Raw genomic sequence first — 12120 nt, 5'->3', positions numbered from 1 at the left:
GAAAGCTTGTCATTGACTCTCGGTATGATTTTATTTAAACTAGTTTGAAGCACACTGGTCAGGAAGTCGATGGGTGCCAGCCTGCTCTCCGCTGACAAATGTGGAGTGCCAAGCAAGGCTTAGCGTGGCATTGCTCAAAGGGTTTTTTTTTAATCATGAAGAATTTGGCACCACACGGTCAAAATGTATACAGCACTTTCTTTTATAATAATATAAGACGCACATCAAGATGGTTTGCATGTGTTTAATGAAGTATTAATGCACAGAGGCCACAGGCAGATGTTTCACTGTCTGTATGAATCTCGACAGCAGTTAAAGTGCATTCAATTTGGACTAAACAATGCAGAGACTGTTAGAGTGTAGAATAACTGCAGGGTTCTCCCCAGGCCTTTTCAGCCAAGCGGGCCGCCTGGCAAAGTGGCTAAAAAAACCAGATCCGCCCGTCTTGCAGATGCTACTGTGACTTCAACAATAAGGATTGATTGCGTTTGTAGCAGACTGGATCAGTTGCACGTTGCTGGGTGAAAAATCTTGGAACCACATGACAGCTGTGTTACGTCTTGACTCAACATTTAACCAATCAGAGAGTTGAAGGGGCGAGTTTTCTGTGTTAAGCACTTCGAGAGGCTAAAACGTTAAAAATGACTGCTAAAAAAATAACCAATTATTTTCAAAGCAAAAATAGTGACAATGAATGCAGGGGGTCAAAATAAGCCGGCGATCATAATAATATGTACCCAGGTGCTTGTGAGAGATATTGGGGGTTCATTTATAGAGGCTGTATGCCTTTAAGAAGAAAGGCGTGATGGGATATCAGCTGTTGGCAGTTGACATACAAAAGTGCAGAGGTGCTGGATTATTACACTGCGGTTTCATGCAGCAGTTATGATAGTGACCAAACGCATGTGAGTACTGTTGTGTTAAAAAAAAAATTGTTAAAATGAACAGTTGCATTAAAAAAATGTAGAATAGCAAAAAACAAAAATAGACGTGCATTAACAAAATGCCCTGAAAACTTAACATAAATAAAAAAAATTAAATGAAGCAATAAGCTCAATAATTAAGCTAAAAGGAAGTGAAAAGGTTACCGTTTTTTTGTGTGAACTCCAATAACGCTACGTTATCTTTACCCAGTCAAATCGTAGAGTGTCTAAATAAGCAAGGTATTCCTGGGGAGAACCCTGAACTGCAAAACAAACTGCAGTACATTGCTACATCAGTTTAGGGTCACTAGTTTGTACATGTAACAAGTCAGTTTTCCTTTACTTGCACAGCAGTTTAATAGTACTTAAAATCAACTTGTAAGGCCCATTAAGCTAAGTGCAGGGTGAGTCATGCATGCATGGTTTGAATCCTGGTGTCGCCAGTTGATGATATTTAATGAAATACGTGCAAAACATCTTGATGTGCATCCTTTATTCTTGGCTGGGGAACCACAGGGAGCAGTGCATCAGCTTTTGCATGCACTCTCACTTGATTAGGATGGACAATCGGATTGGGCAAGTTTGCTTTATTGAGTAACCACTGGTAGTCCAGCACCCCATGAGTCCAAGCAGAGATCTGCCTTCAGGGTTCAGAAACTTGGTAACATCCTTTGTTCAGTGGGTGAAATGAGAAATGCAGGTCACCCATTGATCTTGATGCAGTCTTTTTGAAGGGTAAGTGTTATGCAGTTGTTACTTTAGGACATTGGGAATTTCAGATTGGTTATAAAAAAAAAATGAGGTAAAATTAATTAAAAAAAAAAAAAATGTTCATAAAAAAATGCATTCACGCACAAACTAATACCTAAGCAAAAAATCTGAGACAAACTTTGACGTAATCCATTGTGACTTCCAGGTGGAAAAACTCCAGTTTGGGGAGGAACTAACAAAGTCTCTTTGGAAGTAGATATATCCTGTGAAAAACTCCTCTGACAGCGAGTTGAGATTCACTTATCATTGATGACTTACATGTGTTATCTGGATGCTTTCAACTTTGCATTCTGCTTTTTAACTTGAGAGATATAGAGCTTCCTGATTGGTTGCTCTGTAGACTGTAGTGATCTGCTTATCCAACACAGCATTTATAGCACAGCTAGCTGTTGTGTGCAAGCTCCCCCACAACTCAACTACCCTGCCATGGAGAGCCTATCCTCTGAGGGGGTGAGAAAGTGGTGCAATCCCCTTGACCATCCAGACTTCTCCGAGAAGCTGCCAGCGACACTTTCAGTCTAGTGTTGTCCAAATGGAATGCATTGGCCACATGTCAAAGACGATTCCCATCCTGCCAAAAATAATCTTGAATTCACAGCTAGTCCTAGCACCTCTGTAAATCCCTCCTTTCTTATTGGCTGTTTTTTTTTCCAATCTTTGGTGTGTTTCTTCAGTCGTAGCAGGCTTCCTGGATGATGTAGTGTGTGAGTGTGTTATTTTTTCAATCAGACGATCAAGAAAATACTCCACAGCTTTTAGGGCTGGGACAATGCATTGATGAGTCGGATTGTTGGAACAACCATCAATGGTTGAAAAAAAAACAAAACAAAAAAATGCATCTATCAGTTCATTAATAGGACGAGCAAAATTTAAATATGCACTCTTATTCCTTGCTGTTCCTTTAAATAATAATGTAAAAAAATCTCCCCACCCACTACGCAGCACGTACGTTTTCAGAGTTAGCGTGACAAAAAACAACAAAAGAAAATTTAGAGAAGAACACAGAAAAAGCACCTTTTTATACACAGAGTGCTGTGGGTATGGGATGTGTTACCAAGCCACATTGTAGATGCTGACTCACTGGGATCCTTTAATACCTGACTTGTTGTGGGATCTGTTAGTTCTAGGACAAACATACATTTTTTCTGGAATATCTACAGGCCCAATGATAGTAACTTTTTAGAACTCTTAAGCTGATTCTAAGAAAGCATAATATAATGTATGGTACATTACTTTAACTTTGGAAATGTTGGGCTAAGATTGCTCTGTACCTTTTACTTAGATTTATATGGTCAGATCATACTGCTCGTAATGAAAAGGTGATAATGGTTTCTGAGTTCTAGTTTGGAAATTGTTTTTGGCAGCCAAACTGCTTTGAGTCTGTCTTCTATCAGATGACTAGGAATTAAATTGAAATGTCATAGGATTGGTTGCCACATTGGGCTATTCCATCTGACTCCTGACTGTTTCTCAAAAGGGAGCCATGTTTATATAAAGTATAATATACACACTGGGGAGGTCAGCTGAGCCAGAACTGAGAAACAAAAGATACTCAAGAGGTCTACTATAAAACCTCTTGGAGTAACTGACATACTTCTGGCTGCAAAAAAAAGAAATAGTGAAAAGCAGTGTGTAGGATTCATCCACCCCCTTTTTTTACAATTGTCTGTGGTGTACCATATTGAAAGACTAGTAAAGCGTAGTAAGATCTGGGAAAGCTTAGGCAAGCAAGGCGTCAGCACCAAGTTTTTTGAAGAATGGTAAAAACTATTACAGTAAAGCAGACATGTCAACCCCTAGGTGTTCATACCCGTGAGACCCCTGCTGAAAAACCTTGATGGTGGGTGGTGGGGGGTTGATGACAGATCAATATTTTTGCACATGGCTGACAGCTACACCACTGACCTAGACTTAAGGGTTATGCACACCTGGGGAGAAGCAAACGACACAAATACAGTATGAGTACATAAAAAAAACACAACTGTAGCTAGTCATGAAAAGAAAATACTGTCTGCTTTTGCTCCTTTTGTGGAGACGAAATAAAATAAATAAAGCAAAGAAATAGTCTGGGTACACCACACACTAAAAAAATATGACATTTCACAGTGTATTTTTATATGTGATCTGGTTTAACATGTAAATTAATCAAAAAGAATACATCTACACATATTTCTTTGTAAATACTGAGAATTAGTTTAATATACTTTTTTATTGATTTTCAGTTTTAAGAACATAAGAACATAAGAAAGTTTACAAACGAGAGGAGGCCATTCAGCCCATCTTGCTCGTTTGGTTGTTAGTAGCTTATTGATCCCAGAATCTCATCAAGCAGCTTCTTGAAGGATCCCAGGGTGTCAGCTTCAACAACATTACTGGGGAGTTGGTTCCAGACCCTCACAATTCTCTGTGTAAAAAAGTGCCTCCTATTTTCTGTTCTGAATGCCCCTTTATCTAATCTCCATTTGTGACTCCTGGTCCTTGTTTCTTTTTTCAGGTCAAAAAAGTCCCCCGGGTCGACATTGTCTATTCCTTTTGGGATTTTGAATGTTTGAATCAGATCGCCGCATAAAATCTTCAGTGTGTGAATGTGATTATTATTATTATTGGTCAACATTATTAAAACAAAAAAGCGTCATTTTACAGAAATACGAAACCAGTGTGTGGCGCTCCCCATCACTTTGACTAAAATTAAGGTGAAATAAGGTGAAATAAAGAGAGATAGACATACCATCAATTTCCAATATTTCTTACCATATGGCGTCTTTCTTTTTATTGTTTTTATAACCACTGACACTGGCATCATAAAGCACATTATATTTTTTGACTTTAATAGTTAAATTCTCATTGATGTCCATTTCTCTTTTATTTCTGTGGTAATTTCTGCATGAACGAGACAGTGACAGTCTGACAGCCTCTCCTTCGACTCTGTCCGAGTAATGACGTGTTGTGTACAGAAACATAGAAGGCTTGTGCAGGCAAACCATCAGTAACAAGGCAATTCTATCTTTGGAGTAAGGGGGGAGTTTGCGTAGCAGTTACAAGAATATATCACAAACAATAACAAACTTATTCACAAACATAAGAATCCATTGCAAGGCCGTGAGACTGAAAATTGTGAAGAACCATGAGTTTCACGGGTAAACCTTGGGACTTGACATCCATGGTAAAGGCACGGGAAACTGAAAAATGACTGTGAAAATGTAGCATGTCCATAGGACAACTGTTAGCCACACTTATGTTAATGAGTATATGGCTTCATGTGTGGTTGAGTTTGTGATTTTGTTAATTTTATATAGTCAATGTAAGGTGCTTGCAGATCTGGGTGTCTAGTCACCACTGTTTGTCTTTGTTTATCTTGTTCCTGATAGTTGTCACAACATGTAGATCAACAATGGGAACTTGGGAAGATATGTCAGCATCTTTAAAACACTAGGTAACAGTGATTTAGGATTGAGTTGCAGGCTCCAGCTTTAGAGGCCAAGTTAGAGACCAGAATTCAAGCCGAACTCCGTCAACACTGCAGTCACACGTGTCTTATTTTACCAGTGGTAACCCCAACATAAATGGTTGTATTAAATGCAATACATCCTCCTGATTTCTTCCCAATTGGGAATACTGACCTGAGGAATAATCGGACGTCCTTTCATGTCTACCAATCTATTTTGCTGGACAGCAGGGGTCAATGTTGCGTGATGAAGATAACCAACCCCAGTTGATGTTCCTAACTAACCTAGTGGAGCACAAATGCCAATGTAGCGATCGCTGTGGCCCCCCAATCAAGATTGGCAACTCAATGTGACCAGGATTCGAACCAATGGGCTCAGTGCTTTTACTAGGTGAGCCATTGGGGAGCCATGTTCCAATTTACCAAAGCTCTGCAGGTCAGTGTGTACTGGAAAGGCGTGTGCTCCCCTCTCCCTCTGTAGCAGAGCAGTAGTAAACTGGCCTGCTGAAGGAGATTGCATATCAGCATTCACCATATAATCTACTCCTTTATATCTGATGAACCTCTGTGACTGATATTCCAGGGAATTGTGAAAACACTTCAAATGAAATGAACATTACTTAGTTATTTGACAACCCTTAAATCCAAGTCACAACCCTAATTTCAAGAACGAAAGTCATCATCAAACGATAAAAACACACTATTATTACTTAAATTATAATCATTTCAAGGAACCAACATGAAATAAAAAATTTAAACCATCAGCTTAGTAGCGATCAGCCAAAAACAGGCAGAGAAAAGAAACATGCAGGACTTCCTAGAGAAGCAGTCCGATTTTAGGATACCAAATTGGAGAACTAAAGTTCTTTACTTAGAGGATGTGATAGCAATTGTACTTTTATATCCTTTTGTTTTATGTACTACACCATGTTTGAAAGTTATGACTGTCCAAACTTCTAAACACAGCCTAATACATTAGACCTGCTCAAGACCTACTCAAGATGGCTGCCTCAAGCAGCACTCCAGACACAACCCACTACAAGAATCGCAAGACCTTCTCAACATGGCTGCACACAAAGCTTCCAGACTTATCATCCCAAACTGTCCTAGTTTACATGGAATCATATAGTAACTATATGTACTGTATACTGATCCCAGAATCTCATCAAGCAGCTTCTTGAAGGATCCCAGGGTGTCAGCTTCAACAACATTACTGGAGAGTTGGCTCCAGACCCTCACAATTCTCTGTGTAAAAAAATGCCTCCTATTTTCTCTTCTGAATGCCCCTTTATCTGATCTCCATTTGTGACCCCTGGTCCTTGTTCAGGTCAAAGTCATCCCCTGGGTTGACATCGTCTATACCTTTTAGGATTTTGAATGTTTGAATGAGATCGCCGCATAGTCTTCTTTGTTCAAGACTGAATAGATTCGATTCTTTTAGCCTGTCTGCATACGACATGCCTTTTAAACCTGGGATAATTCTGGTTGCTCTTCTTTGCACTCTTTCTAGAGCAGCAATATCCTTTTTGTAACAAGGTGACCAGAACTGAACACAATATTCTAGGTGAGGTCTTACTAATGCATTGTAGAGTTTTAACATTACTTCCCTTGATTTAAATTCAACACTTCTCACAATATATCCGAGCATCTTGTTGGCCTTTTTTATAGCTTCCCCACATTGTCTAGATGAAGACATTTCTGAGTCAACATAAACTCCTAGGTCTTTTTCATAGTTCCCTTCTTCAATTTCACTATCTCCCATATGATATTTTTAATGCACATTTTTATTGCCCGCATGCAATTCACTTTTCTCTATTAAATTTCATTTGCCATGTGTCTGCCCAGTTCTGAATGTTGTCTAGATCATTTTGAATGACCTTTGCTGCTTCAACAGTGTTTGCCACTCCTCCTATTTTTGTGTCATCTGCAAATTTAACAAGTTTGCTTACTATACCAGAATCTAAATCATTAATGTAGATTAGGAATAGCAGAGGACCTAATACTGATCCCTGTGGTACACCACTGGTTACCTCACTCCATTTTGAGGTTTCTCCTCTAATCAGTACTTTCTGTTTTCTACCTGTTAACCACTCCCTAATCCATGTGCATGCATTTCCTTGAATCCCTACTGCGTTCAGTTTGAGAATTAATCTTTTATGCGGGACTTTGTCAGAAGCTTTCTGGAAATCTAAATAGACCATGTCGTATGCTTTGCAGTTATCCATTTTCAATGTTGCATCCTCAAAAAAGTCAAGTAGGTTAGTTAGACACGATCTCCCTTTCCTAAAACCATGCTGACTGTCTCCCAGGATATTGTTACCATATAGGTAATTTTCCATTTTGGATCTTATTATAGTTTCCATAAGTTTACATATAATAGAAGTCAGGCTTATTGGTCTGTAGTTACCTAGTTCGGTTTTGTCTCCCTTTTTGTGGATCGGTATTACGTTTGCTATTTTCCAGTCTGTCGGTACAACCCGTGTCAAGAGACTGTCGCATGATCTTGGTTAGCGGTTTGTAAATAACTTCTTTCATTTCTTTGAGTACTATTGGGAAGATCTCATCCGGCCCAGGGGATTTGTTTATTTTAAGAGCTCCTAGTCCCTTTAACACTTCTGCCTCTGTTATGCTAAAGTTATTTAAAATTGGATAGGAACAGGTCGACATGTCGGGCATGTTGTCCATGTCCTCCTTTGTAAAAACCTGTGAAAAGTAATCATTTAATATATTTGCTATTTTTTTTTCTTCATCTATGATTTTGCCATTTGTGTCTCTTAGACATTTAACCTCCTCTTTGAATGTTCTCTTGCTGTTATAATATTGGAAAAATATTTTGGAATTGGTTTTAGCCCCCTTAGCAATATTGATTTCTATCTCTCTCTTGGCCTTTCTAACTTCCTTTTTGACTTGTGTTTGCAGTTCCAAGTACTCTTTCTGTGTACTTTGTTTTTGGTCCCTTTTAAACATTCTGTAAAGTGCCTTTTTTCGCTGAATATTTTTTTTAATTGATCTATTAAACCATTTTGGCCACTTTGTTTTAGATTTAGATTTGTCTACTTTTGGGATGTAATTGTTTTGTGCCTCTAGTACTACATTTTTAAAAAACAGCCATCCTTTTTCTGTAGATGTTTTCTCTGTTTTGCTCCAATCTACTTCTGTTAGTCTCTGTTTCATAGCTTCATAATTAGCTTTTCTAAAATTGTAAACCTTAGCTTTAGTCATTACTTTTGGGGTTTTAAAAAATATTTCAAATGAGACCATGTTGTGGTCTGAGTTTGCCAATGGCTCTCTGACCTCTGTTTTAGTTATTCTGTCTTCATTATTTGAAAAGACTAAGTCAAGGCATGCCTCCCCTCTAGTCGGTGCCTTGACAGATTGCGTTAGGAAGCAGTCATTTGTCATTTCCACCATTTCAATTTTGTCCGTCATGCCCCCCATCGGGTTTTCCCATTTTATACAGGGGAAGTTGAAATCCCCCATTAGTATAGCTTCTCCTTTTCTACACGCATTTCGAATGTCATTGTATAACAGATTATTTTGCTCAGCATCTGAATTTGGCGGTCTATAGCATGCTCCTATTATTATGCCCTTTGAATTTGTGTCCATTATTCTGACCCATATTGATTCTGCATTGTTTTCTTTGTCCTGATTTAACACCTGGGCTTGAAGACTATTTCTTATGTATAGCGCTACCCCTCCACCTCTTCTGTCCTGCCTGTCTTTCCTATATAGTGTGTACCCCTTATATTCGTCTCCATCACTCTCAGACAACCAAGTTTCTGTAACTCTTCACCTCCAAACACATCTTATCATTCAGTTAAAAAAAATGTCATATTACATTCGCATTACAAAAACCAGAAGGCTAGCATATTCACTGATCATCAATACTTCACTGTATGTAGAACGCATTTGAAAATAATATGTAAACCTGTTTAAATCGAGGGCCCTATTCACAAATTTAGTTTGCATGATATACCACAGTATTGTATTTTAATTTCATTTTGTTTTTGCTCAAGTATAATGCCAAGCAAGTTTAATGGTAGAGCCCTTCCCCCACCATGTTTCTGTCAGTGTAATTCTTGTTTAATTGGAGTTGTTCCAGCTGGTCCCAAGGGCCCTCCTTCATCACAGCCACAATTCTATTTATTGTGCTGCTTTCCTGTGATGTCATATGACTGGAACTAACACTGTCACACTATGCAATAGCTGTGACATGGAATTGATCACCCGCATAGTGCAACTACACTATAGCCCTCTGACACCTTCAGATGGCATCTGTGTTCACAACGACTTGGTGGTATTTCACTGTTAAAAGGGATTAAAAGACAAGTGTTTGTTTGTTTTCTATCATTAACACTTTTTGTCTCTTAAAAGGGAAGTACATTCTATCAGTTTCTTAGTGGTACCAGGAAGTACATAAACAAAAAAGGGATCAGAAAGTACAGACAACATCATTAAACAATTCAGACCAAAAAAATAAATAAAAAAAACATTTGACTAGTGTGGAATGCCAGAATCCCCAAGAGGTTGAATCGTGCCTAATTATGAGGAGAACAAATTACCAACTTGGAATTTATTCACAAGAAAATCTATGGTGAATTTAGGTGAGGTTCTGTACCACTATCTGCCAACATTATTTATAGTGTTGTGTCCAGTAGATGACCCGTTCAGTGATGGCTTCCATAATTCTATCCACAAACCAGTAACTACATTTGCATAAGGTTGCCTGAAAATACAATTGTGAACAGAAGAGTTTTTACTCACAAGATCTGTAATGCTAGGGGTAGGGAACGACTAGGGGCGTAGGAGCTAAACATGAAGGGAGCAAGCCCATTTACATACTGTAGGAAACCATCTGTAGTGCTGTAAACAGATCGTCAAGGACAGGACAGAATGTCACAAGGAAAAAATCTGACTCGGTTTAAAAAAAAAAAATGATCATAATGATCATTTCAGATGAATGGATGAAGTAAAATTTAAAACTGTTCAGAATAATGCAGTACTGTGGGGGCAGTGGATTGTGTGAATATAATGAATGTTAATGGACTGGCAGTGCTAGAAACTTGAGTCTGCACAGGCATGGTCTGGGATAGGTAGGCTGAGCCAATAAGAATTTTGTCTTTGTTGCCCCTTCTGTGACCTCAGCCCTGGCCCTCGTTAACCTCCCCACAAGGGTGAACTTTCATTCCTGATTCTCTCGTGCCTTTCATGGGCAGGGAACCTCCAATGGTGTTGAATTACATGTTGGGGACTGTGGTCCAGTCTGATTTCAGTCTGACCCCAGGCAAGATATTTTCCCTGAAGTTCTCAGAACCTCTACATTTAGAGAACATCTCATTACCTGATTAATATCCTGTTGTGTGTATGTGTGATTTTCTATTGTTGCTTCTGCTTAGATAATTAATTATCATGCTTAACTGTAACTATTGCAGCCGTGGCAACTGTGAGATCTCGATACATACATATCAGTTTCAGCTGAGACAGAAATTATACCTGCACAACCCGAGAGACCATTTTCCAAATCACGCACTTCAAAAATGTAGCGTTTAGAAGTGGTTGATAAAGGTAATTTTTTCTAGTACAGTTACAGCCATGGTAAACAACCATCTAGGCCCCCCTACACTGGCTGTTATATTTTTCAGAGACAGGTACTACAGCATCAAGGTCTTTCTTGTAGCAGTCTTGTTCTAAACATACATTATTATTTGGGTCCCAGCATCGATGAACTGCAAAAGGGATTTTCACAAGTCCATGCAATACCTTTTCATGCTAGAATCTGATAAGTGTGATGCAACAGTACTGGAACAGGGCTGTGGTTGCTCAGCCTGTGCTTGTGTGCCGCAGATATGAACACCATTGCTTCTTCTCCTCCTTCTCCTGCAGACGCAGCACCCAGCCATGGGAGAGATATCGGTGTGGGCTGAGGGCCGGGAGCTGGTGATGGAGATCGAACGCAATCAGTAAGTACTGTTCGTTTATCAACACCTGATCTGAGCTGAGGCACTGTTTCTCTGAATCACAAACGACAGGATACTGTAGATATGCAGTGGCGTAAAAAGCTATGAGCCAGCTTGACAAATAAAAGTCCCCTTTTGATCAGATCATCCTTATATCCTTGATATGTATCACTGCATGTATAGTTGTACCATGTTAATTGTACAACTATCCATGCTATACTTTATAATGCATATATGTTTTTTCAATGTCACAGAAAGAGTTTTTTCTTAACAGTAAGTATAGTTCCTTTACAGTACCCACTAGAAATGTCACAGTGCTTATCGTGTTTAGTAAAACCTCATGTCACAGGGTAGGCGTGTGGTGGAAGAAAATAGGAGGCTGTGTGGTCCAGTGGTTAAAGAAAAGGGCTTGTAACCAAGAGGTCCCCAGTTCAAATCCCACCTCAGCCACTGTCTCATTGTGTGACCCTGAACAAGCCACTTAACCTTTCGGGTGAGACATAATTGTAAGTGCAGCTGATGCATAGTTCACACACCCTAGTCTTTGTAAGTTGCCTTGGATAAAAGCGTCTGCTAAATAAACAAATAATAATAAGAAAAACAAACAGGCAAGTACTGCAGTGCAAAGGCGCTGCGGCGCCGTTTATTTAAATAAAAATATTCAAACAAAAACACTGCTCACAGAGCCAAATAAAAAAGTTTTAACAAAACAAAATCACGAACGCTAAACAATACGATCAGGCTGGACAGTAACCTTCATAGAACCTACTTATTTTTATCTTTATGTTTACCCTCTGCTCTCGCTCTCGCTCACTCCTCCAAACACCCACCTAGAGCGCCGAAAGCTGCAGACTTTTATGCAGATGACTATCTCCCGATTAGCAACAATTAAACAATTAATTAACTCGGGAGATGGTCACCTTCTGCACAAGTCTTTTTTAATGTGGATGGGGCTTCCCATCCAAGATGTAAAACAATGACAAAACATACGGCTACGTCGTCATATATATACATAAATAAATTA

At 39.0% G+C, this 12120-nt stretch overlaps 1 protein-coding gene across 1 annotated transcript in view; it reads left to right on the top strand.

The window, feature by feature from the left end:
* The window catches only part of LOC117421177 (disintegrin and metalloproteinase domain-containing protein 33-like), an 88900-nt gene that overhangs the window by 19286 nt on the left and 57494 nt on the right, over window positions 1-12120 (top strand). Inside the window, exon 3 of the mRNA XM_034035236.3 lies at window positions 11023-11099. Within this exon, the coding sequence (XP_033891127.3) occupies window positions 11023-11099 (77 nt within the window). The remainder of the gene's footprint in view (window positions 1-11022; window positions 11100-12120) is intronic.

This window comes from Acipenser ruthenus, chromosome 1 (genome assembly GCF_902713425.1).
Source record: "Acipenser ruthenus chromosome 1, fAciRut3.2 maternal haplotype, whole genome shotgun sequence".
In the NCBI taxonomy this organism is placed as follows: Eukaryota; Metazoa; Chordata; class Actinopteri; order Acipenseriformes; family Acipenseridae; genus Acipenser; species Acipenser ruthenus.
Note: the sequence above shows the minus strand (reverse complement) of the source record. Positions and strands in the feature narration are given on the sequence as shown.